Source organism: Xiphophorus couchianus, chromosome 23, assembly GCF_001444195.1.
Source record: "Xiphophorus couchianus chromosome 23, X_couchianus-1.0, whole genome shotgun sequence".
Lineage (NCBI taxonomy): Eukaryota > Metazoa > Chordata > Actinopteri > Cyprinodontiformes > Poeciliidae > Xiphophorus > Xiphophorus couchianus.
The window spans coordinates 21,313,784-21,340,688 of NC_040250.1; the positions used below are offsets into that span (position 1 = coordinate 21,313,784).

Below are 26,905 nucleotides of genomic sequence, written 5' to 3' on the forward strand. Positions count from 1 at the left end.
GCTGAATTACAGAGCAAGTCTTATTCATTACTAGAGTTTGGATTGGGACGTCCCTATTGAAATTGTTTTGTTGAATTATTTGGATTAGGCAAGCATTTTTTTTCTTATTTGTGTGGGAGAAACAATATTATGTTAATGATGATCACTTAAAAGATTGCAGCCCATTTCCTCAGCCAGTGAAGTGGAAAGGTGGATAAGTGGTTATGTTGCTCTTGCTCTCCCACACTGTGAAGCCTCAATTATTCCATATAGCCATGAAGGTTTTACATCGCACATGCAAAGTGTAACAGTTTCTGACATTTTGTATTATTTAAGCATCCCTTGTTACTAACATGTGTCAAGGGTTGTCTCACGTTGCAAAATGCTTCATTGCTCTGACATACACAGCAACTGACAGTCCCTGCAAGTTTATTAGCATTTTCACCTGTGTGAAAATGACATGCAGTACCTGGCAACTGCAGTGGGATCCCACATCCCTTTCCTCCTCATTTCTATTTAGCTCAAAGCAGTATTAGCACTTGGCACTCCTTAACATTTCTTGTACAGATTGAACATCTGGCTTAATCCCATTTCCTCCTTTGCAGTCTTCTTCCTGTTTGTTCCTTTCTCCTCTGATGGCTTGCTCTCCCCCCAACTCTTACTTTTTGCCTTGGGCACCTTAAGTAAGTGGAAGAATTTTAGTTCTATCCAATTTTCTCTCTGCCTGCACAGATGCATCTCATTAAAAATATATTTTGGCGGACTACTTAAGGTTTACAGTGTGTAACAATCTAGTTTCTTTTTCTGACCATTGTTGGGGCATGAAGTGAATGTCTTGTAACCTGAAGCTGAAGGGTTTCTTCTGTATACACATTGAATACTTTAAATTATTGAAGCTGTGTAAAATACTATGTGCGACACTAGGAGGAGAATAAGAACACCATGTCTGAGCAAACAATCCAGTGAGTCCACTGCTAGGACTGTCTAAAACTGGGAAAGTAATCCATCATTTTCAGTCTTCAGATTTTGAGGTTTATGTTGAAACAAAGGACTCGTTTCAACAGAATATTTTTTTTTTTTACAAGTGAATGACTTAGTGAGCACTGTAGCTGACCGCAGTGCTCCGAATACAAACCAAATGATATGCGTCAAATTAATGCATACATTTTATATTTCATGGAGAAGTTTTTAAAGAAACTAAAACTGCCTCATAGCTGAGAAATTGAATCTGAATCCATAATTATAACAAATTACACACTGCACACTGTAACAGAGAAAAGATCTAGTATCCTGAAGGCTTTGCTTATATTTATGGCCTCCATAAAACATTAGTCTGTCAGTCGACGCTTGTCAGGCAACATTTCTTGAATGTGTCCCTTTGATCTCAGGTTGGTAGATTCTGGGCCTTCAGATCGGCTTTTCTGTCGCGTAGATGGGTTGAACCGTTTTTCTCGGCAGTAAGGAAGAATAATGCAGTGAACTCACAATAAGAAGCTCTGTGCTTCGGCAACTTGACTCTTCTTGCTTTTCACAGTTGTTCAGCCTTGTTTTCATTAGCTCCTGTTGTGCAGCACAGCTGACCCATTAACAGCCAAATCAATTAACAAAAAGACTATATGGGGAGTAGAAACAAATTCCTTCAGTCACAAAAGTAAAACTTAATGCAGCAGTTATGCAAGTTTTGAACTTTTGTTTTGCATGTAGAGTCCACTTATACTTTGAGAACGTGTTAGATGTAATCTTCTACTGCTTCAAAACCAGATTGTTCACCTCTGTGTTGCCACATTGAAGTAGCATGCATATTAATCCACATCAATATGAATGCTAGATCTTAAATAGAGAACTGATAAACTTATGGTCGATAACTTGACCTGGACGATTTTTTTTTAATTTACTGAAGTATTTTAAATGTTAATGTTTAAATTTTGTTGTTGTTAACCTTGTTAATTTTAAGTCAGTCATACATGACAAAATCTATGCTTTAACCTTTTAGACACTTTTTGCCAACTTAAAAAAATATGTTGTTGAAATCTACTTGAGGAAATTTCATGCTCACTGTTGAGGTTTTAATTTGGCAAAAAAAAAAAATATATATCTGAATATTGTAATTTTTTTCACTCCCCTTAAAGTTTAGAAAAACTGATGTGAATAAGTCTGAATACTTGTATTTTCATCCAGGGAATTTTAACTCGAACATTTTATAGCCCTGTTGGGTAAATTGTATTATTAGTATTATCAAATATTTGTTGTATCATGTAGCCTTGTAGTTACATTTAGATAATGTTTCTGTGTGTTAAATAACTTTGATTCTATCCTGAGACTTCCCTGAGAAATAGAGGTGACAGCTACTCTCAGCAGCTGTTGCCCTGCAGGACTTCCTACAAGACAGAGGTGTTAGTTGCTCCCAGCAGAGTTTTACAAGCCTGCAATAAACTCTGCTCTGTGCTACAAAGCCGTTGCTTTGAAGCTATACAACGTGTCCTATTCGACGCCGTGCCTGGAGCAAGAAGGATTTAGATTGTAGATAATATGTGTTTAGTTTAGTGATTGTCTTTTAGCACTGCAACTAAAATGCTTTGACCCCACCCCATAGAGTTGCAGTGCTCAGTGTGAGAGGGTTCCTAAGAGCAATAAAAGAGAGGAACAGACAGATGTGTTTCAGAGCGGTTGGAGATTTGTAACTGAAAGCACATCTCTGTCTGCTCTCCTCGCGAGAAACAAAGAATCTAACTCTCTTGTCTTTCCTGTGTTTGTTTAATAGGTATTTAGACCTGACAAGCCCAAAATAAATAGTTTGAATAAGTTTTAAGTGAAGGCAATATGCTTATGAATGGAATAAGTTCTCACTTGTGTACCTGCAGAGTCTTTACTGTTTTAGAGCCCTCTGTTTTCATCACATAACTCTTAATCTGCCTTTAGAAGAACTTTCATGTTGAGGAAGTCTTTGATATTAAATGAGCGGTATTTGCAAAAGAGTACTTGATTTGCCCATTGAATTATTAAGCAAAGACTTAAACTCCAAAGTACTTGGATTCCTCCTGCTGTTTTTTTTAGGATGGTGCAATAGTTACATTTGCTTTATTTTTTTTGTTCAGGGGTTTATATAAAGAAACAGAACAAAAAAACATTGCTCTGTGTAGACAGCTCACCTCTTTATCACAAACCGTTCACACACAGATACAATTTTACACCCACACTAAGACCTGCTGGCTATAGTTGTTTCCAGTTCACCTGGGAACAACTCCATGTCTGGGAGCTGTAGTTGAGCCGCAGCTCAAACATACTGCGAAGAATAATTGGATCACAGAGAGAAGAACCATATATCTTTGGGAAACAAAAGTGGGCTGCTTAATTTATAATCAGATGATTGGTGAATGTAAGATTCACCAAAACATCAGACACATTCAAACTTTGTTCCGACAGAGCAGACTCTTATACGATTACAAACAAATTTCTATAGGAATAAATGGACTTTTGTCCTAATTCGCACCCCGAAATCAAAAGGAAGTTTAAGGATGAAAAATTGGGGTTTTGTAAAAAGATGGGGTATACTAATTAAAGAAAAAAAAAGTCTTTCTTGTGTAACTGAAATTATTCAAATTAATTTGTAACGCAAATCTTTTAGCTTCTTGCATGGATTAGACTGACAGTTTCACCTGGGCATTATGAGACACTCTTAAACAAGCAAATTTTACCTTCACTAAACTCCCATTACTGGTTTGCGTCACATTGATTAGAGCTGTTGCTGGTCTTTGCTATAGCTTTTGTAAGTCAATGTTTAAAATAACAGCAATATTGCACGATACAATATGAATCTAAATATATGCCTCAATATATGAAGACAAATTGATCTGATGTGTTTAAAATGTCCTTTGCAATGTCACTGGTAAAATGCATGCTACTTGAGTAATTTTAAGAGGACAATTACATCCTTAGTTGTTTAAAAACTCTTAGCCAACATTTAACTAAAGCAGTAGTTCAAATATGTTGGTTTTTTTTTTTCTTTTTTTTTCATGTAACCATGAGCTATTTCAGCTTGATAAAATCAATATGATATATTAAGTATTAAAAGGTTAATATGTAAATTGATGGCTGGGCACAGAAACAAAGATTGATAGATAATCACTGTTATTGGCCATAACTGCAATTTTAATTTCTATATTGGCCCAACTTTTATTACTGGTGCAGCCAAAGATATAACAATGTACATTAATGCTAAAATTGTGTAATGGATTGACTTGAAAGAAAGACCAAAACAAGATGTCAGCGTACATTAGTTCGCAAACGATTTGCAAACAATTATAACCATTTTATTTAAAAAATATATGTTTTGAAGGGACAATGTTTTTTTTTTTTTCCAGTTTGGCACATCTTATCCACTATACAGATATGAAATTGTACATATTACAATACAAAAGGAAAATGGGAAGAGAAAAGCATTCAGTTTTGCACAAAGAGTTTCGAGATGAGTAGGGATTCTTGTAGTTTTTTTTTTTTTTTTTTTCATTTCAGCGTTTTTTTAGCAGGGAGAGAAGAACTAGAGGATGACGGGAGGAAACAAAACAGTTTACAAAGAGCCAAAGTGCAAAGGGATGCATAATCCTACAAATTTTGTGGATTTTCAGTCACTTGGTACAACTGTAGTCTTGAACCGTAAAATGTCAATGTCATGATTGCCATAACTCATAGAATTTAATTTACTTTTGTATCCATCAGAAAATGGGGTCTCGTAACGTTTACTGAATGAAACTGAGAAGTATGTCACTGAAAGTTGGACTTTTGAACATGCAAGGTCAGAAGGGCAGCAGTAAAAGCAGTGCGAAGCTGGAAGAGAAACTTGAAATTAGAAAGGGAATTACTTGGCTTTGGAAAAAATGGTCTTAACTAAAAGTGTAAAAAAGTTTTTGGTTTACTTACACAGTTTGTGTTTGATGGCATGAGAATTTTTAGAGACGCACTTATACAAATGTGTTTATGTAAAAGCCTGAAGCCAAATTTCCATAACCTAGAAGACAAACCCACAAATAATACCTTCTGCCTCTGCCCAAATAGAGAAATGCTCTCATTCTTGTCATATGGTACATCTTCTTTAAAGGTGCTGTGGAATTAGAGCAATGCCTCATTGCGGAGTGATATGAAACCAAAAGCTGCTGTGTTGTATGTTTAAAACACAAGCAATTATAATAAATTCCATTTTATTATTAAGTTGTTTTAAACTTAAGTTATCTAACAATTTGTGCCCTCTTTTCATCCCGTCAATTCATCTCAATCCCACTTACTTTCACCCTGCCCCCACTCTTGAATCGAACATGAAGTGCGAAGCTGCAGCAGCAGCTTCAGACTGATGCTAATGCACATCTTCTCTCTGCTGCATACAAATGTGTCCTCACCAAAGCCTGCTGTTTGCTTATCATTGGATCTCAATTTGCCTAGAGTATTGAGCACAGTTTAGCTCAACACTTGTTAGTTCAAACAGGAGAACTGATATATTTGTTGAATGTGAATTCATTTTTCAGACTGCAAGTTACAGTTTTATTGATGCTGTTGTATAAAATAAAACAAGTTTAGGGGAGTTGTTGGTGTTATCTCACAAATGATGACAAAAAACTACATTTTACTGATGGAAGATCTAGATGTTGCTGGTTCACTGGTGTGGGACACAGAATATTAAGATTCTTTTTGCCTTGCCTTAATTGGCTCAATCTTGAACCCGTCAGTCTTGATTAGAGTGTAAGCGTAAGAGGGTGGGCTTCTGGGAGAGGTTTTTATTTTCAGCATAAAATGTTCTGGCATTTGCTCTGTTCATTGCCCTTTCACTTGCTACTCGCATATCACGTAAATCTAGAAATTGATCCTGTTATGGCAAATCAGCATATTGTACTTAATTAAATTAAGCCCCAAAATATATTATGGTCACAGTTTGTATGGCCTTTACAAAATGTGTAATCCATATACAAATAATTGTACACTAAAGGTTTGTAGTTGTTTTTTTCCTTTAAAGATAGATAAATTGGATATTAACCATAGTTGAACACACTGTGGTGTGTCCCAAAGGTTAAGGATTTATTTCTAGTAGCTGAATGTGATAGACAAAAGCCCAAATGCAGAATGCCTTCTGTTGGCTGCAAATCAGGATTTTTGAGCATATATCTGACAAAAAAGAAAATCATCCAATTAATATAATTGAACATTTTTTTTATTCTTTGTGTGGAGTAGCAGCTACAATTTATGAAAAAACAGTTTATCTGGTTTAAGGTTGTTGGTTAAATTGATATATCGCTGATTTGGTGAATGTAATGTTTTTTCAGGTTTCTACTCTCAAACAATTGAGTATTAGTAAGAACCTTCTTAATTTCAGTGCCTCTGATGAATTTGGGAAACAATATTTTAAATGTTTTTTTTTTTAACCTTTTGGAAAACAAAAAAAAATAAAACATTACAAAATCGCATCCCTTCACTTTAGGTACTTTGTTAGCAAAGGGCTGTATGACCCTTTTAATTAAGCTGTGCTGCAAAATATAGACAATGTAGAGACAAATCTCACAGTTTACAATTTTCTTATTTAAAATGATTGCCCCTGGCTGATATGAACAACCTTTCTTTCATAGAAAAATAAAATTGTGACTATCTCCACATAGTTTGTTTACTGTCCAGTCTCTGTCTTTGTAGCATTCGATATTGATCATGTTTTCAAATGTCACTTGTAGAAATTAGGCTTTTTACAGAAACCAGAAACAAATTAAAGAAGCAAACCCTGTTTGTTCTGAAATGGTCAAATGACGAACCTTATGGTCTAGGAATAAATAGGAGTTCATACTTCACACTCTTTGTAAGGCAGTTGCTGACATTTGCACTGCCCGTAGCCATTGATGATGACGAGAGCCCCTTCTTCATGGCTGGGCTCGTACTCATTATAGGGTACCTGTGTGGCTAGGTCTGCCATTGGCTGTCGCTGCTGGGTCCTCATCTGTCTGCGGTTCTGAATAGCAGAACAGTGGCGTATCCTCCGCAGGGTGGGGGGGCAGCACTTTCGTGAGATATACACAACAAAAATTATGAAAAAGAAAGAAAAGAGAAGGGCCATAGTTCCAATGATGACCCTATGAGTCATGACAGTGTTGTCCATAGCTAAGAAATCATCTGTTACAGCTGCCTCTTCCAGCAAAGCAGTAGTTGCTTCAGCAGTGCTTGGTGTTTGTGTTGTGGTTGTGGTGGTTGTGAGTGTGGTAAAGCTCCCAAAATCCTCTGCATAGTCCTGTGTGGGGGTTGGCTGCATAATTCCAAACAAGGAGCTTGTGATCTCAGCAGCCGTAGTAGTGTCTGTGGTTGTACTGATGGTCTGAATGACTGGTGCTGAAAAATTCTGGCAAAGCTGGAATCCATAGACGGCGTCAAGTATCTCCTCCCCTTGGGCATATTCGGGACTATGGCAGACAATGGAATGTTCCCACCTTCCCTTGAAGGCGCTCAACCATGTGGCCAAAGAGCAAATCCTTTTGGTACATTCCCAAAGGTTGCTGGACAGTCCAATTGTACTCAAAGACTGCCACATATCCAAGACTTGGGGCTCCAAGCTGCTTAGTTTGTTGTTATCCAGTAGCAAATTTTTTAAATTTGGCAGCGTTTGAAACACGTCAGGTGTCAGGACACGGATTTCATTTCCTGTGAGGTCCAGCTTCTCTAAAGTGCTCCAGGTCCACTCCATGCCACACGTGACATTGTTGATCTTATTCCACTGGAGATAGAGAAACTGGAGGGCAAGGAGACGAGGGAAATGGGCCAAGTTAATCTTGGTCAGCTGATTGTGCTCCAAGTGGAGCTCTTTGAGTTTAATGAGCCCAGCAAATCCATTCCGGGCAAGGCTCCGTAGACGGTTGCTGCTCAGGCCCAGATATTCCAGGTTGCGGCAGTCCCAAAACGCTCGTACAGGTGTAGTGCGAAGTAAATTTGAGCGGAGGTGAAGTATCTGGAGCTTCCTAAGTCCATGAAACAGTTCTGGCTCCAATGATGTCATCTGATTGAATGAAAGGTCCAGGATCTGAAGGTTGATGAGGTGGATGAAGGTTGTGTTGGGCAACTTGGTGATACGATTGGAGCTCAGGTTGAGGTCCTTCAGTTTATAGAGCCCCTGAAAGGCATCCTCTTGTACCGTGGTGATCTGGTTGTGGTCTAGATGTAGCCAGGTGAGCTGGCTGAAACCATAGAACTGATCAGGGGAGAGCTCAGTGATGCTGTTGTGGCGTAGCGACAACCCCAAGGCGCCCTTGTCCACACCATCTGGTGGTGCCTTAAGCTCCTGGGTGTCGCAGTAGAACTGCAGGTCCTCACAGCGGCATTTTTGAGGGCAGGTTGTGCATGATGCAGGAGACAGCAGACACGCTACGAGCATACTGATCACACTCACAGCCACTGGTGCAGGTCCCACCAATGGCCACCTTGAATGGAAACCTGGGTCGGTTCAAAGAAAGGAAAATGAACTTTGGGGCGGGAAAGCTAATCTCTGCAGAGCACCTATTATTAATTCAGATGAGAAATGGTGCCAATTTTCTCCATCTTTTTTTTCCGGACCTTTAACAGGCAAGACATTTTACATTTGCAACTTAACTAAATGAACACAAGCATGCTGCCCTCAATCACAGCTTTAAAAAGGACATAATATGATGAGGAATATAGTTATCAATTACACGTGACCTGCTGTTGGTTTTCTTGCTTCTAAAATTAGGCTACCCTGCTCTTTTTTTTCTTTTTTTTGTGCTGTAACAATTGAATGCAAATTTATTGTTGGGAATCAAAAAAAGCTTTCCCCAGATTTCTACAGAAATATTTGAGTACAACAAATTTTATTTTCTAAGATGCATCTTCCTAACTTATGTCAGTGAAGAGCAGAAAATTGGAGGGTGGTGGGGTGGTATTGCAGTGCATAAATGAAGCAGAAGAGCTTTTAGTTCTCAACCTCTTGCTCTTTACTTGTATTTCCTATTTATGACCAGAGCTGCCATATAAAAGACTAACTTACCCATTCTTTTGTGTACATCGGAGGCTGCATTCAACTGTCCTTTTCCAAAGACTCTTGGAGCAACGGGATGGAAGAAAAATCCAAAGGGAAAAAACCCTTTTGAGTAAACACAAAAGGAATCGGCTTCTTTTGAAATAGAGCAATTCTGAACCCACCCGAATGAAACAAAATGTAAAATTCCATGTCCTAAGATGTTTATTCCTTGTGTTTTTGCCAGAGTCCCCTAAAATCCAAGCACAAAGAAGAAATAAATCTTTTCTCCTTCAACCCACAAATCCTTGATAGAAATATATGTATTATATTTATCAAGTTGATCAGTTAGATCCAGAGTGACTCCAGTCAGCAGCTCCCTCTTCTTCTTTTTCTTTTACCCTTTTGATTTCCTTCCACTGCAGTGAAGATGTCTGTGACGTTTTAATTGAAAATCAAGTGTTTTTCTTTCATGGCTCTGGTCGTCCAAGCCTAACTTGTTGATGGCAGGCAGCGATCTTGCGTCTGACGCCGGCTCGGTCTCGGCAGAGCCTCTGCAGAGCTGTGAGCGGAGCCCTCATCCGCTAGCTGAGACGCAGAGAGAGAAAAAAAGCAGAGCGGGGAGTCGGGGATGTTATTCTGTGCTTTTTGTTGCAGCCACTCTCTGCTGCAGAGTGGTGGCAGCCTGGCGTCGATCATCACCGCTGTTTCTCTCTCTCCCGCGTTTTCTCTCTCCCACACACGAACAGTCTCTCACTCTGCTGCTCAGTCACTTGCTCCCTGCCTCATACACAGTTCTTGTGCACCTTAGTCTTCCTCCACCTCCCTCTTGCTTCCCCTTTCCCTCCCACTGGCTCGTCACCATCAGAATATTGATACCTTGAACGTGTTGCCGCAGCTTGCTGTTGAAATTAACCACAGCTGTAAATCTCAGCCTCTCCATGGTGTTGTTCTACTAGCAGCGAATACGTAGTAGAATAACCCATGTGTAGTCAAAAGTTTTGGCTGAAAGAGCATGAATGACAAGGTACTGCATTGCCTCATATATAATACATTCCCTTTTATTGTAGTCGTCATTTTCATATCTTGCCCTGTCCTTTTCTTCCACTCCTGCTATGCAATGCATGCACAGCTGCTGAGTGGAGTAACTAAAATTTGCTTTCTAAAGGTTACAGAAAACGCTGAATGTTCTGGTATGCAGTCTGGGACCAGGTCACGGGAAAACAATATGTAGGACTTTCCATATAAATTTGACATTAGCAGTGCAGTCTAAATGTGAATTTTCTTTGCAAGAACCTTTTCCAGTAAAGAGGGCACTTTTCTGGGGCCATTATTTCAGTAATTTTGTCTCCACTTTAGGAACCAGGGCCAAATCAGATTACAAGGATAGAAATTTACCCTAGAAACCAATCCAAGTGAGGAGGTTGTACTTCTTGGATTGACCCAGAGAAAAAGGGGAGTGGGACTACAACTTTTTCCTGGGTAATAATTTCTAGCTTTTACCTTACATTTATCTCATGAGTTCATATTTTCGGTCAATGTTTGTATTATACAACAAGAGAAACTGGCATGTTCCATTTAAACCAAGTCACTTATGTTGAATATTGATGATTTACAGGGCTGGAATTGAAATGTGCTAATACAGTTATCTAATCTTGATGGAAATATTCATGACATAAATGAAGCATGGACATTTGCTTTGAGCTGAAGGAACAAAGAGTAAACACTCTTGAACAGCATTAGCCATCTCAAGGATTTACATCAGTAATGTTAGGAATAAAGACAGCTTAAGCTGTGTTTTCTGACACAGATTTCAAATTTGATAAGTGGAGTAGTTAATGTTCATTTAGCGCTAATTTTTCAGGTCACTAAAAGAAAATCTGAGAAAATTTCCTCCTTTTAGAGCAATTTTATTTCTGTTGTAGTGTATAGCCACTGTAAATGGTTAAAGAATCATGTAGTTGTTTCACATCTCTCTCACATGCACTTCCATAGCAGCCACGCTCCAGCAGTGAATGTAATTTACATTTACAACTTAGACAAGAAACAAAGGGTAGAATTAAAAGGCAAACATTCTATTAAAAATGTTGCAAGATTTATTTTAATTCAATCATTGTGTTGTCTAATTTGCTCCATTAGTTCTCATATCTTGAAACTAAACTAAACACCAATCTGGCTGTGACTTTCTGGGTCACTTGCCTACATTTCCCACTAACGTAGGTTCCCTTGCTGGGTATAAGGTGAGTATGTGAGGAAAAGCGTAGACATTTTGGGGTGGTTCATCCTTTTTTGATGTTGGAGATGAATTGTACAAGGGGGAAATTATGTTTCTCATGGCTCATCTAAAGCCATGAGACTTTAGATGTTGTTCAATAAAACTAAGGTTGTCTAGCTCAAGTCATTTGACATGTTTTTGTTGGAGAGAATATGACTAGCTGGAGTGTTATAAAAGATGTGGAGAAGAAACTGCTGCTATAATAAGTACCTGAAGATCTCTGGACCCTCTGGCAGAGATATGAAATATAGGCTAGACATGAATAGAACAGGATTGAAATGGTAGGTGTAAAGGAGGCTAAACCTCTTTGCAGCACTGCATCCAGAGAACACAAAATCATGGAGGATTTGTGCTCTTGGCTCTCTCTGGTTCCCAAGTATCTGCATAACCCCCCACCCAATAGGCAGCGGGGAGAGAGAGGAGGTCAGTCCCACCACTATCCATGGTGTTAGTTGCACTTGATTTCAGCAATATAAGGGGGATAAAATGCCTAGAGCTTCACTAGTTGTTTGCCTTTTCCTCTGCAGGCTTTTTTATAATGTTTTTCAGAATGGGTGCATCTCATGCTCAGCTCCTCAGTCTCCCTCCATCTCTCCATGTTTCTTGAAAGTTTTACATTTTGAGGTTATGCTTGAGCGAGTTGTAGAATGTGACTGAGCATTTCTTTGCTCTCAATGGGGAGTTGAGGTTAGGACTGACTGCTGTGCAGCACTTTGTGGTGTGACTACTGCCTATAATGTTTAAATGTTACTGTACATAATTTACACAGTTAGCCAGCTGCACTTAATTGTTACTTTTTATTCAACATACATGCCCTTTCGACAGTCTGAAGAGCTGCACATGCAGGGCAAACTGGGGATGTTTTTAGAGTATTTACAGTTTTTTTTTTCTTTTTTTTTCAATCAAATGTGAGATCAAACGATAACCATCTTCATACAAGTTTAGATGCATCTAAATTCATGATTTTTCCTTGTTCTAGTTGTGATTTTCTTTCTTTTTTGAAGTACTTTTCCCATCTCAAAAAATAAGATGTGAAAACCCAGGGCTCAACCTGAAATGTTTCACAAGAAGAGCACATTATTTTCAAAATGCTGCCATGATTGCAATGCTGCAAAGCTTTCCAAAACATTGTTGTATTATGCCTCAGCTGAAAACGATCCACATCTTTCCATGTCTCTTTAAACCATGCGCAGCTTCCCTTTAATTGGATGCAAGGTCCGGTCCGAAAGGGGCCACTTTGGTGTCACTCCGTAACAATTTGCTGCAGCAATCTTAGTAACTGTGAGGCAAGTAACATTTACATACCAATTACAACAAGGAGCAAGCCTGAACCGTGGAATGTGAACATGTAATCACATTACACTACAACAGTCACAATCTGGCTGATTGCATTAATACACAAATAAATAATTACAGCAGGTGGCTGCAGGTTAAATGAAAGAAGAAATATTTCCTTGGCTGATTGCTGCTAGTGTTTTCCTTCATATTCAACTGAATTACTTTATTAAAAAACTTGCTCTCAGTGTGAAGATCTGGCATTTTCCTAACAATTTATTGGCTAATGTGGTGGTTTTTGCTGCAGGGGGACATTTCTGTGTAAATTACATAAAATAAAGAACACTAACTTTGCTCAGAGTAGGAAAACCTCCTCATTCTGAACCACTTTTTTCTTTTATAACTGCCATTTTTTAAAATATGGCAGTCATCTACATGTAGATGACCGCCATGTTTATTGAACGGCAAAGGGAAGAATTCACCAGCTGATTTATGCAGAGTATGTTTGCTGTAAGTAAAGAATATGTCACATCTTTATATGTCAAAAGAAAGTTACAAAAGTCAATAGAAGCAGGGATTTCTTCTTCCAAAATGTTATTATTTATGTAATGCGTCCTGTAAAAGAAACTCTTCGTGTTCATTTTTGTCGACCTGTGTCTTTGAACACGATGTGCAAGATTCATCACAACACATCAGTTTAATTAAACCCTTGAGTGTTTTAACATCTGTTTAGTACATGTCCCTTACAAAATGGATCCATGGTTAACACCGAATTCTAATGCTCAGCATTTTCTTCTTTTATGTTTCAGGCAGGAAGAAAAGACAAGAGCGATGCTCTGAACACAGCCATCGACAGGATGACAAAGAAGACCAGAGATCTTCGCCGACAGGTATGTTGTTGCAAGCTTTTGTCTCTTCAGCTCTCGTAAAACCTTTTCTTTTTGTGCTCACTGAACTGTTCAGATCAAAAGAAATTGTCATCAAATAGCTTAGGTTTGGTTTTTAAGATATTTAAAAAAATAAAATGTACCAATGTGATATTAAATTAAGGTTTTTTCAAACTGTTTTTTTTCTTTTTCAGCCACAAGATGTTTTCTGTGTAACTAGGATATTAAGATTCATGTAGAAATATGCAGGTGGCATTGTTTGTAATGCCTTTGTTATGTTTTTTGTTGATTTCCAGCTGCGTAAAGCCGTGATGGACCACGTCTCTGACTCTTTCCTGGAGACTAATGTTCCCCTTCTTGTCCTGATTGAAGCTGCCAAGAATGGCAACGAGAAGGAAGTAAAGGAATATGCTCAAGTGTTTCGTGAGCATGCCAACAAGTTAATTGAGGTAATTAAAAATATTTACCTTAACATATATTTGATTTTCGTTAACATTTTTGATTTATAGCAGAATTGAAGAATCCACTTGCAAATGTTATATTGCATAATGGAAACAATAGTTTCTTTTTACTGGGTTGAGATGTTGTCTCTGTAAAGGGCACATTCTGTTCTCCCTGTACTGTACTATCAGATTACAGAACGATCAAAGATTAATCGGCTGTAATCTGTATATCTGCTGTACTCCACTTCAAAGTTAACAAAACTCAGTGATGTGAAATATTGTAAAAATGTATTTCTTTATAGAAACCTCTGAATGCTCACTGGTAGCACATACAACCATAGCTTACAGGGGTGGAAAAATGGATTTATCAGTTTATATCTGTCAGTAAACGCTAATTAGTGGTAATTACCTTTAATGTGAGTGCTGTTGTTACAGCTGATGCAAAACAGATCAGAGTTGCCAGGGGATCCTGATGCTGATCATTACTCCTTTCATCAGACCTAGAATGTCTAGACATTGGCTAGATATCTATTAATTTATACCTTTGCTCATGGGTCACAGGCAGCACATACAAACTTGTAATTAACTGCTTCTGCGTAGCAAATTTAAACATGTTATTCCAATTGAAACAGTTCATGCATTGGCTTTCATTTACGCTGACGTCCATCTTTAGAAAGGTTGCACAGAGATACTGCTTGGCTGCAACAGCTGTCATTCCCTGAAAAGTCAATATTTATTGTATTTTTTCAGATCTCATTTTGACATTTTTTTTAATACTTCTGTTGGAGAAAGAGTTGCTAACTTTTAAGTAACTCATCCCCTTGAATGACTGGCTGTAAGTACTGGCAAAATCACTAAATTCAGTCAAGGCAAGGCAGTGTTCTCATTCGCCAGGGGAACCCGCTGAAGCGTTGGAGGGAAAACGGGACCGCACTGGGGTGTAAACCCTTAAGTAGCTCCTAAAGGCCTGAGTGTCACGAGCTTGACATTGGAGAACTTTTTAATGCTTGTTCTACTTCTGCAGGCTCGTTGAAACAGACAATCAGTGTGTAGATTTAGAACTGTGATACTGTATAAACGAAGTTAACTTTTTTTAAAATTATTTTGGTAAAAATGTATGCTATTCAGTCCTTCAGTTAAATGGGGCATTGGCATTTCTATATAGTATGCATCAAAATATTCAAGGTCTGAACAATGAATCCGAGGAGTAGAATCAAAAATCCTACCATACAGCTGGGCTCCCATGTAATCATACAAGCTTTATCTGTCACATTACGTTACAATCTCTAGTATTAATGTTGCTTCTAAAGTTGAACATAATTGATATTTTTAATTTTCACAAGACTAATCCAAAAAAAAAGAAATGCAATAAGACTTATCTAGTTTTTACAGGTCTTACTAAACCTGTATTACAGCCTTGATTATTAGCATGACTTGGTCTGTGAACAATATTGTTTCTGTTCAGGAGTCGATGTATTAAGTTTATCCATGCATATACCCAAAAGGCTTTTTTTCAGTGTTTTGAGGTTAATTTTCATGTTCAGTATCTGTTTAACATTTTGGATATTTTATAACGTTTTTGGATATTTTTAGTAAGTTGTTATGGTTTTTAGCACAAACTAATTTGTGGCCAAACTTAACGTCATAAACTTGTTTTCATCTGACTACCTTTTGAGTACGGTACATGTGTTTTGATATCTCTTCCTTGGAGGTGAAAAATGAGCAACATTCTTCAGCTTCTGAGAATTTGTAATCCAGTTTTATTAGTTTATTCAATTTCCTCAATAGTTTACCAGCTGCCAAAAGAAGTCATTGAATGCTGCTAAAATTAGTTTTGTTTTCTTTGATTCACGAATTGTGTCTTCCAATGTGGTTGTTTATTAAATGTCAAACTAATTGGCATTGACTAGTGGTCCTTATAGAAACCTACTAATCAAAAGCTTTTGGGTACTTGATTACTTAGAGCCAGGTGGGTAATGTTCTTATCCATACAACACGTTACTGAAACAAATACCCAGTGCTCAAACTGTTTCAACAAAAACCTTTGAGTAACTGAAGTTACTGAGAAGTTAGTGTTACCTTGAATAGTTGGAAGTTGCAGTCAATCCTCTGGTCAGCGAGGTTTATTACAATTAACCTAGCCTGGAGTTTTCTTTATTTATTTTTTTAAATCTTTATCGTATTATGCTTGGTTCTTCATCATCCAGGGAAGAAATATGCAATAAATGCAAAACCCACTGTTTATTTCTTGGACTAACCAGAACTGGGGTCTGTTTTTATGAATAGTTCAACTGCAGGCTGCCCAAGGCAAAGTGGCTTGTTAGTTCACACATTGTACAGCTACATTATGAGTGACCCATATTCAGAGAATGAAGGGAAAAAAAAAAATGGATTCATTTTACTACGCCCCAAGCTTTCTGGATCTCTGGCCATCACAACAAAGCAATTAAGTTACATAGAAGGTTAGTTTCAACTAAACCTTATTGTATATATCTATTCGCTTGTATCCAATGAGTGCAAGAGCAAAAAATAGGTATAAACATAGAAGGATCTAATGTGTTGCCATGGACGAGAACTTGATCCATGGCAGTGGTATATCTCAAAGTGGAAAATGCTTTACTCTGCAAACCCGTTAATAAATTCCTAAATTTCTGCTTTTTGATAAGAAAATTTTCACCCAATCCTTATTTCTTGTTTGTTCGTATGTAAGCCTTTTGAGTCGGATATAGTCAGAAAAGGAAATTTGAAATATGAAATGGGAACGTAGCATTTCATCTAACGCTGAAAAAACTGTCTCCACTTCTACCAGCTAAAAAAAGTATTCACACATTTTGTGAGTACTTTTTTATTCACAAAAAATGAATACCTATATCTCCTTTAGGTTTGTACATTGAAAGCTTTTAGTAGTTCACAAATTAGGAAGCATGCAAGCTGTGTCGTAACATGCCTATTGAGCCTGTACAGTTGGGCTTAAGATTCATTAAAGGCAAAGCATTCTGCTTATATCGTAGTTAAGTTTTTTTAACTTCTGGTGAAATAATTTCTACTTGTACCTGTACACTTGGTTAGTTAAAATACATTTGGAAAAAATCTTACAAAGCTTTCAGGAACCAGAAATACTGTTGCTGTAACTTGAAAAAATAAAAATGATTTGCATATGATAATGAAGTGCATTGACTCAGTAATCTCTTCTATGACATTTAAAATGTTTTGTTGCAACATCACAGGTAGAGCTGTGCTGGATAACCTGACAGATGAATTGGCCTGTCTTTTCCAGCAGCTCTGTTGGTAAAAGTTTATCAAAATATAAATACACGCCTCAGACAGAATAAAGAATAAATACATGCCTCGTACAGTGCCATTTTTTTCCCTTTTCTTTCACCTCTAGTTGAGGATAGAGGGTTCACCCTGTGGTCTCTGCATGTCTTTCAATGTTGCTGTAGAGTACGTTGCTATCAATGTTTCAGTACATCGCCAATGCAGCTGAATAAGCATTTCACATCAGAAAGATTGCTCAAGACATTTAAGGTGAGGAAACATTTTGAGGAAACAGAAGATATTTCACCATCTAATTCAGTTTACCACTTCTCTAGCTGCAGAGAAGGTGCTCACTCAGGTGCTGCCAAAATCACACAATTTTATCTTCCACAAAATTAGAAATTGTTTATGGTAATTTGATTACCGTACTAAATAACTACCTGCCACAATACTGTTCATCCTTTCAGTTACACGGTTATTTTAATACAGCTTTAGATTTGTATCACTTCTTAAAGTTGTATCTAATCAAAACATTTTTGATTAAGAAATGATTTTTGTTTTTCTCTCACAAACCTGATTGGTTTTTTTTTTTTTTTGGTTCTCTATATTGTGCGACCCTGATGAGAGCAAGGAAATTGACTGAAAATAATTCCGGCTTTGGTGCAGTCATGTCATGATTTGGTTTTTTTGTTTCTTTTTTTTTGTTTGGTTTGGGGGTTTTTTTGTATTTGAAAGTGATTATGTTTCAGCACATTTTCTGTCCATTGGATAATCCCATTTTGGCACAGTTCCTCATATCCCAGGCATTCTGTTTCAGCACTGTTGCCAGCACACCCCAACCAACAAATAGGAATCTTAGACTCCCTGACCTAAATTCAAATAAATATGCATAGATATGTAGTTCTCCTTCAGAGGATGCTAGTTTTATTAGATATAATTGAAAGGAAGCTTCATTTGTGGGTCCAGAATGGGAAGATTTCCTCTGAATGTGGAAATGTTAACAGGTAGAGACGAGGTTTGTTCAGCTTTGCTCTGCAGTTCTTATGCTGCTGCTGAGTTCTTTTCAAAGTGTGGACTGTTTGCCTCTCCAGGAGGGTGATAGCAATCTGGCTGCCTGTTTATTTAGTCACTCAGAATAACTATATCCTTGAGTAATCAGCTACTACTTTGATTTGCATTAAGTGAAATGTACTACTGTTTTTTGGGAAATAAATAGCGGCCTTATCTATCCAATCAACAATGTAGCTTTTGTCGTTCTACTTTTCCAGTTGCCCTCTCTGTCATCACACTGCATCATTTTAGCAGCTTTATGAATTAATCTGCAACATTGAGCTTGTATTCCTCAGGGATTAGTTGCTTGGCAGAGCCATTTTACTTCTGATCAATAAGAATAAAACAAGCTAAAATACAAATTTTTAGTTTAAATATGCATCTGTGTTCCTTTTTCCCCTCCTTTATAACGTTTCTATGCCAGTGGCTGTTTTCTGCTTAAAAATAGATTTATTTGTTCTCTCTATTTAGGTGGCCAACCTGGCATGCTCCATTTCCAACAATGAAGAGGGAGTGAAGCTGGTCCGCATGGCAGCCTCTCAACTGGAAGCTCTGTGCCCCCAGGTAACGAGGTGTTTTGTAGTTATCATTTATCCAATGCAGTGATTGTGCTCATCTCTTACAGCTTACACCATTTCTCTTGGTGTACTTGCATTGCATGTTTCAAATGGATTTTTTTGAGGGCAGTATAAATATCAGATTTTCCATTTCTGTGTTCAGTTTGATGGAAATGATGGGTACGTTGGTTTTTATAGGTGTGATGTATGAGGTTCTCACAGTAGGATAACGTTGCTTAAAAATAAGCGATTTTGTATAAACATTTAATAAAATTTCTTAATCTTAGATATTTTAATTAAACTGAAACAATACATATTGCTGCTACATTATCAAGTTATAATTGTTGTAATTGTTGCAATGAATGTTTTTGATTTTATAGCCTTAAGCTGAAATATGGAATTACCATTTGCTCACTTCTGTAGTAGCTCAAGTAACTTTAGCACAAACTTATTGCTCATTGTAAAATACAAGCTTAACAAAGTTGGTTGCTTAGTTGAGCTATCTGCTGTTGGCTGTTTTACAGACATGCCATTCATAGCTTGTCTAAAATGTTACCTTTATAAGAGTAATATGTGCATCTACTTAAGTTTTTACCCCATGACTGTCTATGTGAGCAGCTGACAGTGTCGCAACACGTGAGAGAGGGGCAGTCCTTCAGTATTTCACTCTCCATAAAGCTGAAGAAAGCACATCACTCTGTTCCCTTCCCTAGCATTTCACTAAAAATAATTTATATCTATTGTATCCCAGAATAACTGGGCCACTTCTGGAGTCTGAATTTGATTGTTTTTATGCCATAAGATTCTCATTCCTTTGATTAGCTTCTGTCCTTCAAAAATACTCAAATCTGTAGATTGTAAACTTAACATATTATGTTAAAATAAAAAAATGGGCTATATTTAAAAACTCATAGAATACATAAACACATTACTGTAAACAACACAAGCTATTTTTTCAGCAACGTGGCTTTTTTGTTTTTTCACCTTGCCATGCTAATCACTGTTTCATTATTTATTCATATGAGACATTTAACCTGTACTCAGTCTGGTGCCACTGGACTTTTTGAGCTTAAATCCACAGATGTACTGTCCCATCTTTCAAAACCTGCTGCTCATAGTTCAGGTCCCCTCTGTCCTTGAAACCCCTCATCACTCTGAGGGATGAATTTGCCTCTTGATAGAATCTGAACATTGCGGGGGGAGGGCTTTGTGCAATTAGCGTATGCTAATGTTGTGGCTGAGGGCTATAGTGTAATTGGGCTTTAATGGTTGTAATTTGGCGATTACAGGTGATTAATGCAGCACTAGCCCTTGCTGCCAAGCCCAACAGTAAGGTGGCCCAGGACAATATGGACGTGTTCAAGGATCAGTGGGAAAAGCAAGTTCGTGTCCTCACAGACGCTGTTGATGACATAACATCGATTGACGACTTCCTGTCTGTGTCTGGTAAGTGATAATTACTGTCATATTGACACTAAAGGGAAAAATGCAGTTCTGAATGGTTAAAAAATGATTTTTACTAGAATATATGTGTATATTCTACTACAATAAAATAAAATGTGCACCTCATTTTGTATCAAAATTGGACAAAATGAAGAATGCATCAGAAGATGTGTAAATATTTTGTTTTCTCTGGAAAATGTGAGCCAGGTCTTATTGGGCTGAATCTGAAGCATCATTAGAACTACATCCAACATCGACATCCTGCGCCGTCAGGGCACACAAATGGTTTGTCAGGCTTGCCCTGTGAGCCTTCTCATTAAGCCTTAAGTAGAGTGATTTCACTCACCTCCACCCAAGGACAGGCAGCAATTTACACAGTGGACATTTACATTTTACAGGCGTCCCATTGATAAGCAGTCAAATAATTAGTCTTTTACCCTTTTCAATAAGCGTCATTATGCCGTTGTAAACTCACAATAAAATGTTTCATTTCTATCTTCTCATCTCATCAATGCATCTTTTTGAATCTTCTCAATGTAGTAACATTGGAAATAAAACATATTCTCATATCTGCATGTTCTCAGAGAACCACATCCTGGAGGACGTGAACAAGTGTGTCATTGCCCTTCAAGAGAAGGATGTTGATGGTTTGGATCGCACAGCTGGGGCTATTCGAGGCCGGGCTGCCAGGGTTGTCCATGTTGTCACCTCTGAAATGGACAACTATGAACCCGGAGTCTACACAGAAAAGGTTCTGGAGGCTACCAAGCTGCTCACTGACTCAGGTATCACAGTAAAATAAGAAATGTGTTGATGTCTTAAAGAAAGGTAACAAACTAGAATTTTATCTATTTTTGCTTTTTATTTCTTTCTTTTTTTAAACTAATTTCTTTATTAACTTAATGAATACAAAAAAAATATTAGATCTTAACAGATCTGTAGTTTACTTTCTGCTTAAATTTTGAAGAAATTTACGTCCTAAGTTAGATAGGGTTAAAGTGATGGAAAAGGTCAAATATCCCTTTAAGAGGGACATACATGACACAAAAATTTGAACTTTTTTTTTCAGTTGCTATCTTTTCTATGCTTTTCAGTTCCGATGCAGAGCTTCATCGGACTATCTTTCACTTAATTTCAGTGTATTGCAAGATTAAACACTATCTAGAACTGACTTTCAAACAAAGATTTCCTTATGTGGAAAGTGTATTCATTTTTTCCAGTCATCCCACTGCTCAGTCTTCCCACATTGGGTAATTCATCCTGTGACTCACCATCTGTACAGAAGTTGCTATTCAGTTGTCAGAGAGAATTGAATAACTTAGCACAAGTTGGATCATAGAAGTCATTTTGTCCAAATAATGTGGTATATCATTAGTCAGCCAGCATGTATCTGTTAGCTTCCATCACTAGCAAGCTAATGTGACAGAAAGATTTTTCGGTTGTCAGATTTGGAAATGGCTCGTCCCCCTTGAGGGTGGGCCCATTAACAGTCATAAGATGCAGACAGATTTTCTTCTGAGGACTTCAAATAAGCCGAAGCAAGGTGTTGAGTTTTTTTATTCTCACTACACTCGAGCCTTGTGTTCAAGTTGCATACATTGAGGTTACTTTTCATGATTTTTAAAATGCTTTCTCAGTATTGGGTGTTTTTCTCTCTTTATAGAGATTAATTCATCCAATAACAATTGCAGTTGAATAGATGTGAGTGTTAAATTTAAATGAGAACATGATTTAATTACCATATTTCACTTCATAACTATTTCCAGTCGACAGGCAGAAAGCTAAAGATGGATTACATCAGCACATTACTAAAAAGAAAAAAAATAGTTGCAGCAACAAAATTCATCAAGTTGGCATTTTATTTCGAGGCAATTAAATGTTGCTGGCATTAGACTTCTAAGTTAATGTAAATTAATAAGATTTTCCTTTAAAGTTAAGAACACTGAAAATCTGATTCTTCTGTATACTGAAGCCTACAGGCTGTAAGTGATTTGTAAGCTCAAAACAAAATCCTCTTTGTTGACGCTGCTGCTCTCACCCCCCCTCTACATTTGCATCCTCACATCCAAGCTCCTGCCATGAAGAAGCAGCTAAATCCTAAAAACTGAATTTGAAGCAAATCGCTGTGAGGAAAAAAGGCCCCAAGAGCAGTTTTTAAATTGTCACCGGGGCAAAATGCATGCCTGCTGGGGCAGCTTTGTGAAGTCTTCTGTTGAAAAAACTCCTAATGCAAGATTAGATCTTTTCCTTTAAGCAGTCTCATGTATTTTGAATGCAGCCTTCTAGGGCAGTAAACTGAAAAATTTAACTCTCTAAATATAGTTATCAAATCTTCAAGTTATTCAGATTTTATGTCAGTTGACATTTTCATCATAATGTTAGATTTTTGATCTGAGATAAAATCTAATTTAAGAAACATTGTGAATCCCTGCCTATTGGTTTTTTTTTGTTCTGTGTTTTTATTAGACTTCTGGATTATACAGCATATTTGATTTTTTTTTTTTTAACAATTGAACAATCGAAGAGTTATTTTGGTGGTGGAAAACATGTTCATTGACAGTCCATTCTTCTTTCCTCCTTCCCCTCCTTGCCTCAGTCATGCCACGCTTCACAGAACAAGTAGAGTCTGCAGTGGAGGCCTTGAGTGCAGGTTCACAACCTGTAGATGAGAATGAGTTCATTGATGCATCACGTCTGGTTTATGACGGCATCCGCGACATACGCAAGGCTGTTCTTATGATCAGAGTAAGTTGCACAGTTTTTTATTATTTTTATTTTTTTTACTTTTGCTTCTTTCTTTTTCGTCTTTCTGCCAATGCAAGGACTTGCTTACATTGTCATGCCTCTGGCTTTTATTCAAAATTTAAAAGTTCCTTGAAATATGTAGTAAGCACTTTTATTTCTGGCTTTCTTTTTTCACATTTCTTTTGTAGGTTATTACAGAAAATAATGTAATGTTCCAGCTGAAAAATAAAATGATAAATTAAAAAAAGAGGGATTCAAAACCTTGGTCCTTTCTCTAATATAGGTTTTGATGTCATCTTATTGCTCTGTACATATTGATTCATCAGTAAATATTACTACCATGCTGTCATCCATTACTGACTTTATTTTACACCCGCTATAATGTTACTTCTCTTATATTGCTAGTGATGATTTAGACGTGATCTTACTTTATTTAAATCCTATTTTATCCAGCTTATAGTTTTACGTATTAGTTTAGTTTTGTCACGACTATTGCTTCCTGTTTTTGAACATTGCTTTTCTCTTCATTACTTCCTAACTCTACTTACATTTCCTTTTTAGTCTTTCCCTTTGGTCTCTCTATTAAATTGCAGTCTTAAAAGGGGATTATATATTCCTTCTGACAGCTCTTTGTCTCATCAATATGTCTTCCTAATCAGCCTTTTTCAGTGTGTTTATAGGGCTGCAGGCACCAACTTAATTGCAGATCAATCAGTATAAATAAACCCCTGTAGCTTATTAACCTTAGAAATGCAAATTAAAGTTTCTCCTCATTTTGTTGTGGTTGTATAATTTTATATATTTTTTTCCCATATAATAAATTGAATTAATCGGAAGACCTTACATTTTTTGTCAGGAGTTAAAATAACTTGATTTATTCGCAATATTTACTGTAATACACGATCTTGTGTATTTTGTGGAGTTTGTTTAATGCCTTGTGCTATTTTTAGCCCTACAGGAGAAACTTTGTGTGCAGTTTTCAGAAGCCAGAAATGAACTTTTCTGACGAAAGAGGTGACCTAATTGACCAGGCATGCAATCTGGTTTAGCAACAGCCTTTAGATGTGTGTGGGTTAATGGCTTTTGCCCGAGCAGAACCATAACTGAGACAGATGGTAGTGGGGAGCCATTGAAGCATTACTTTACTGACTGACAATGAGCTGACTACAAAGCTCTATGCAGCCCTAAAAAGTGAAATGGATAGTTATAGGGGAACTGGTGTGACTACTTAAGACTGCCACATTTTATATGTTTTACATGATGACTATTTGTAATTCAGAACCTTATTATGTACTAAATGATGCAAGTTGTGCAGGTTGGATGCATTTTGCTGAACTTAACCAGCAGCACTTGGATCTTTTGAATTGGCTTCATTTGTCCACGTGGCGTTTTCTTTGCTGTCATTTAAGCTCTAAAACAGTTTATTGGTTTTCATCAATTATGCTGCTCAGACATGAACAAAAGGCAAATGAAAGCTGGCCTATTATGTATTTGCATTTGCATTATAATGAGCATCTGATTTAAGATGGACATTTTAGATGGCATTCCTTTGCTGTACTGCAGCGCATGGGAACCGCACTCCGTTCCTATCAGCCCCAGCTCCTCTCTTGTCATCCAGATTAAGCTATTAACACTGGCTTTATGGGCTTGGCTAAACACTACATGGAGGATCAGCGGGTGTGTGTGAATGTGCATGTGTGTTAAAACTGACAGAGGGATTACTGGGGAAACGCTTGCTAACTCATAATTTATCCAACTGATTCATTTTGCCATTAACTGCCAGCTTGGGACGGCGTGATGAGACAACTCGAACCTCCTCCATTATCTAAAATCTCCAGTTCCCCTGAGTGAACCAGGATTTCACCAGAACATCGGAAGGCTGAGCTCCAATGTTTCAATATTGCTTAATGCAGTATTTCTAACACTAACTTTCCAGGGTTTTTGAGCAGTGTGGGATTTAGGGATTTTTCAGGTTTGAATAAGCATTGAAAAATAAAATGGGGTTTTGGAATATTTAGTGATTTAGTCATCTCATTCTCTAAAAGCTGTCTGTGGATCCTTCTGTCCAGGCTTTATCTCCATTTGTTGACCATTTTCTTAATTTTCCCTGCTGTTTGTCCCTCTTTTCTCGTCATTCATTCATCATTTTACTCCACCAACCATCCAGCTTTTCTCCTCTGCCTTTCAACCACACGTCCACCATTCATCCATTTTCTCTTTTTGTCCGTCCATCTGTTCATCCTTCCGCTCTTCTATAATCTTACATCATTCAGACTTATTTTGTCCATTCCCTTTTTTTTCCCATTCTTAACTCTTCCTTTATTCAGATTTAAAGTATAACATATTTACTAACATCAGCTGCACAATTGTAGAAACAGCATAGTATTGTAAATTTTACATCCGTTCTGATAAATTCTTATTTTCTTGGTGGATGTACTTCGAACACCTTAGAAATTCAGCATATTGAGTGCTCTCTTTTCAGATGTAAATATTTCTGTTTAGTGTAGTGTATTATAACAGACTGGTTATAATATTGGTATGCAAAAATGCAAAATCCTCATCCTTAAAGTATAATAGCCAAAATATATTCTGAACAAATATTCTAAACGGTGATAATGTTGCAGTCACTGAAATTGAAATTAATTATGCATTTGCAACATACTGTACAGCACAGATTGTTCTTACTTGAAACACATTAGTTGCAAAGGCAGACTTACATTCCGGGACATGTAAAACAAGCCATATTTAGGTGTACAAAGATGTATGAAATTTTACAAATCAGCTTAAACTTCTCTAGAGGGTATGCCCACTACTTTGCACAAACTCAGTCTCTTGTAAGCCCCTCACATGCTTAAATCAAAACAGACAAGCATGTGGGTAGTTTTTTTTTTTTTTTTGCAATAGATGTGTTTTTAACCTCCAAGTGGTTCACAGACAGTCTGTTGGACATCCCTTGGATATATGAAAGCCAGATGGAACCCACTTCCCACCTACAGTGACATCTGAGAATATGCCTTGTAGACATGAAACTGACTTGAAGTCAGCCAGCTGCTGACAGCTAGATGCAGAGGGCAGCCGTTGTCGTTACCTCGTGATTTGTGCGGCGCATCGCAGCCCAAGGTGATTTAACTGGCTATGTCCTAAAATAAAAATCCGTACAGCTCAACGAGGCTATGAGTACGATGTCACAAGAAGAAAAATAACTCTGTTGAACTGAGTTATTCATATCGACAACAGCACAAAGAGATGCAGCACTGGCCTGATTTCTGACTTTGTCACAATACTGCCATTTGAAATCCCTTTCTTTCTTTTCTTAATGACTGTTCTTTACACAGCGTCTGGTCTTGCATGCCTCACAGGTGATTTTTAAGATGAAAAGGAGCATTGCAGTGAAGACGTAGGCTGCTATTAAATGTGATTAGGAGATTTTACAATAGAAGACTAATGTTAAATGTAAATTAACTGGAAAAATATCAATTTCAACGTGCTTTATTAATATAATCCAACAGCAGGTTATTGTTGTGACTCTGTAGTAAAGTACCCGCCACACTTTATCATTTCTAAGCCGCCCACATTCACAGCTTATCAGCGTTGCAGGCCACTGAGGATGGAATGCGTGCCCAGATGAACAGCATTGTCTGGACTCAGACATGCCGGAGAGTCGCCACTGCTTTGTATCTGAAACTATACCCATATTCCCTCGAGAACAAGACAATCTCTACAATTTCATAAAGGGCTATAAGGTTGTTCAGAGACTCTTTGCTATTTTTAGACACGAGGGCTCCAAATCCATTACAGTAGGGAGGACTGAGACAGTTGGATAAGCACAAATAGAGGCACAAGTGCAATAATGCACCTTATCTGCCCACATCATCTCCCCTCACCCCGCGCCACATCTCCAACAAATACTTCCCCTTGTTCGTCAATGTTATGTTTTGCCTTAAGCATAACCTATTGAGCTCAAATTCCTTTTGAATATTATTTACGAACAAAATGCTGCTCCTGGC

The 26,905-nt window shown here is 37.5% G+C and overlaps 2 protein-coding genes across 2 annotated transcripts in view; one reads left to right on the forward strand and one right to left on the reverse strand.

Annotated features, from left to right (window-relative positions):
* The window catches only part of ctnna1 (catenin (cadherin-associated protein), alpha 1), a 74,112-nt gene that overhangs the window by 21,422 nt on the left and 25,785 nt on the right, over positions 1-26,905 (forward strand). The window contains exons 8-13 of the mRNA XM_028008298.1: positions 13,325-13,405; positions 13,699-13,851; positions 18,625-18,717; positions 20,000-20,156; positions 20,738-20,938; positions 22,750-22,898. Coding sequence (XP_027864099.1) covers positions 13,325-13,405; positions 13,699-13,851; positions 18,625-18,717; positions 20,000-20,156; positions 20,738-20,938; positions 22,750-22,898 — 834 coding nt within the window. The remainder of the gene's footprint in view (positions 1-13,324; positions 13,406-13,698; positions 13,852-18,624; positions 18,718-19,999; positions 20,157-20,737; positions 20,939-22,749; positions 22,899-26,905) is intronic.
* Positions 4,245-9,740, reverse strand: lrrtm2 (leucine rich repeat transmembrane neuronal 2). Its single transcript, XM_028008299.1, has 2 exons — positions 8,996-9,740; positions 4,245-8,427 (listed from the first exon to the last, which is right to left on the reverse strand). Exons 1-2 carry the CDS (start codon positions 8,997-8,999, stop codon positions 6,791-6,793), a joined length of 1,641 nt encoding a protein of 546 aa, XP_027864100.1. The 5' UTR covers positions 9,000-9,740; the 3' UTR covers positions 4,245-6,790.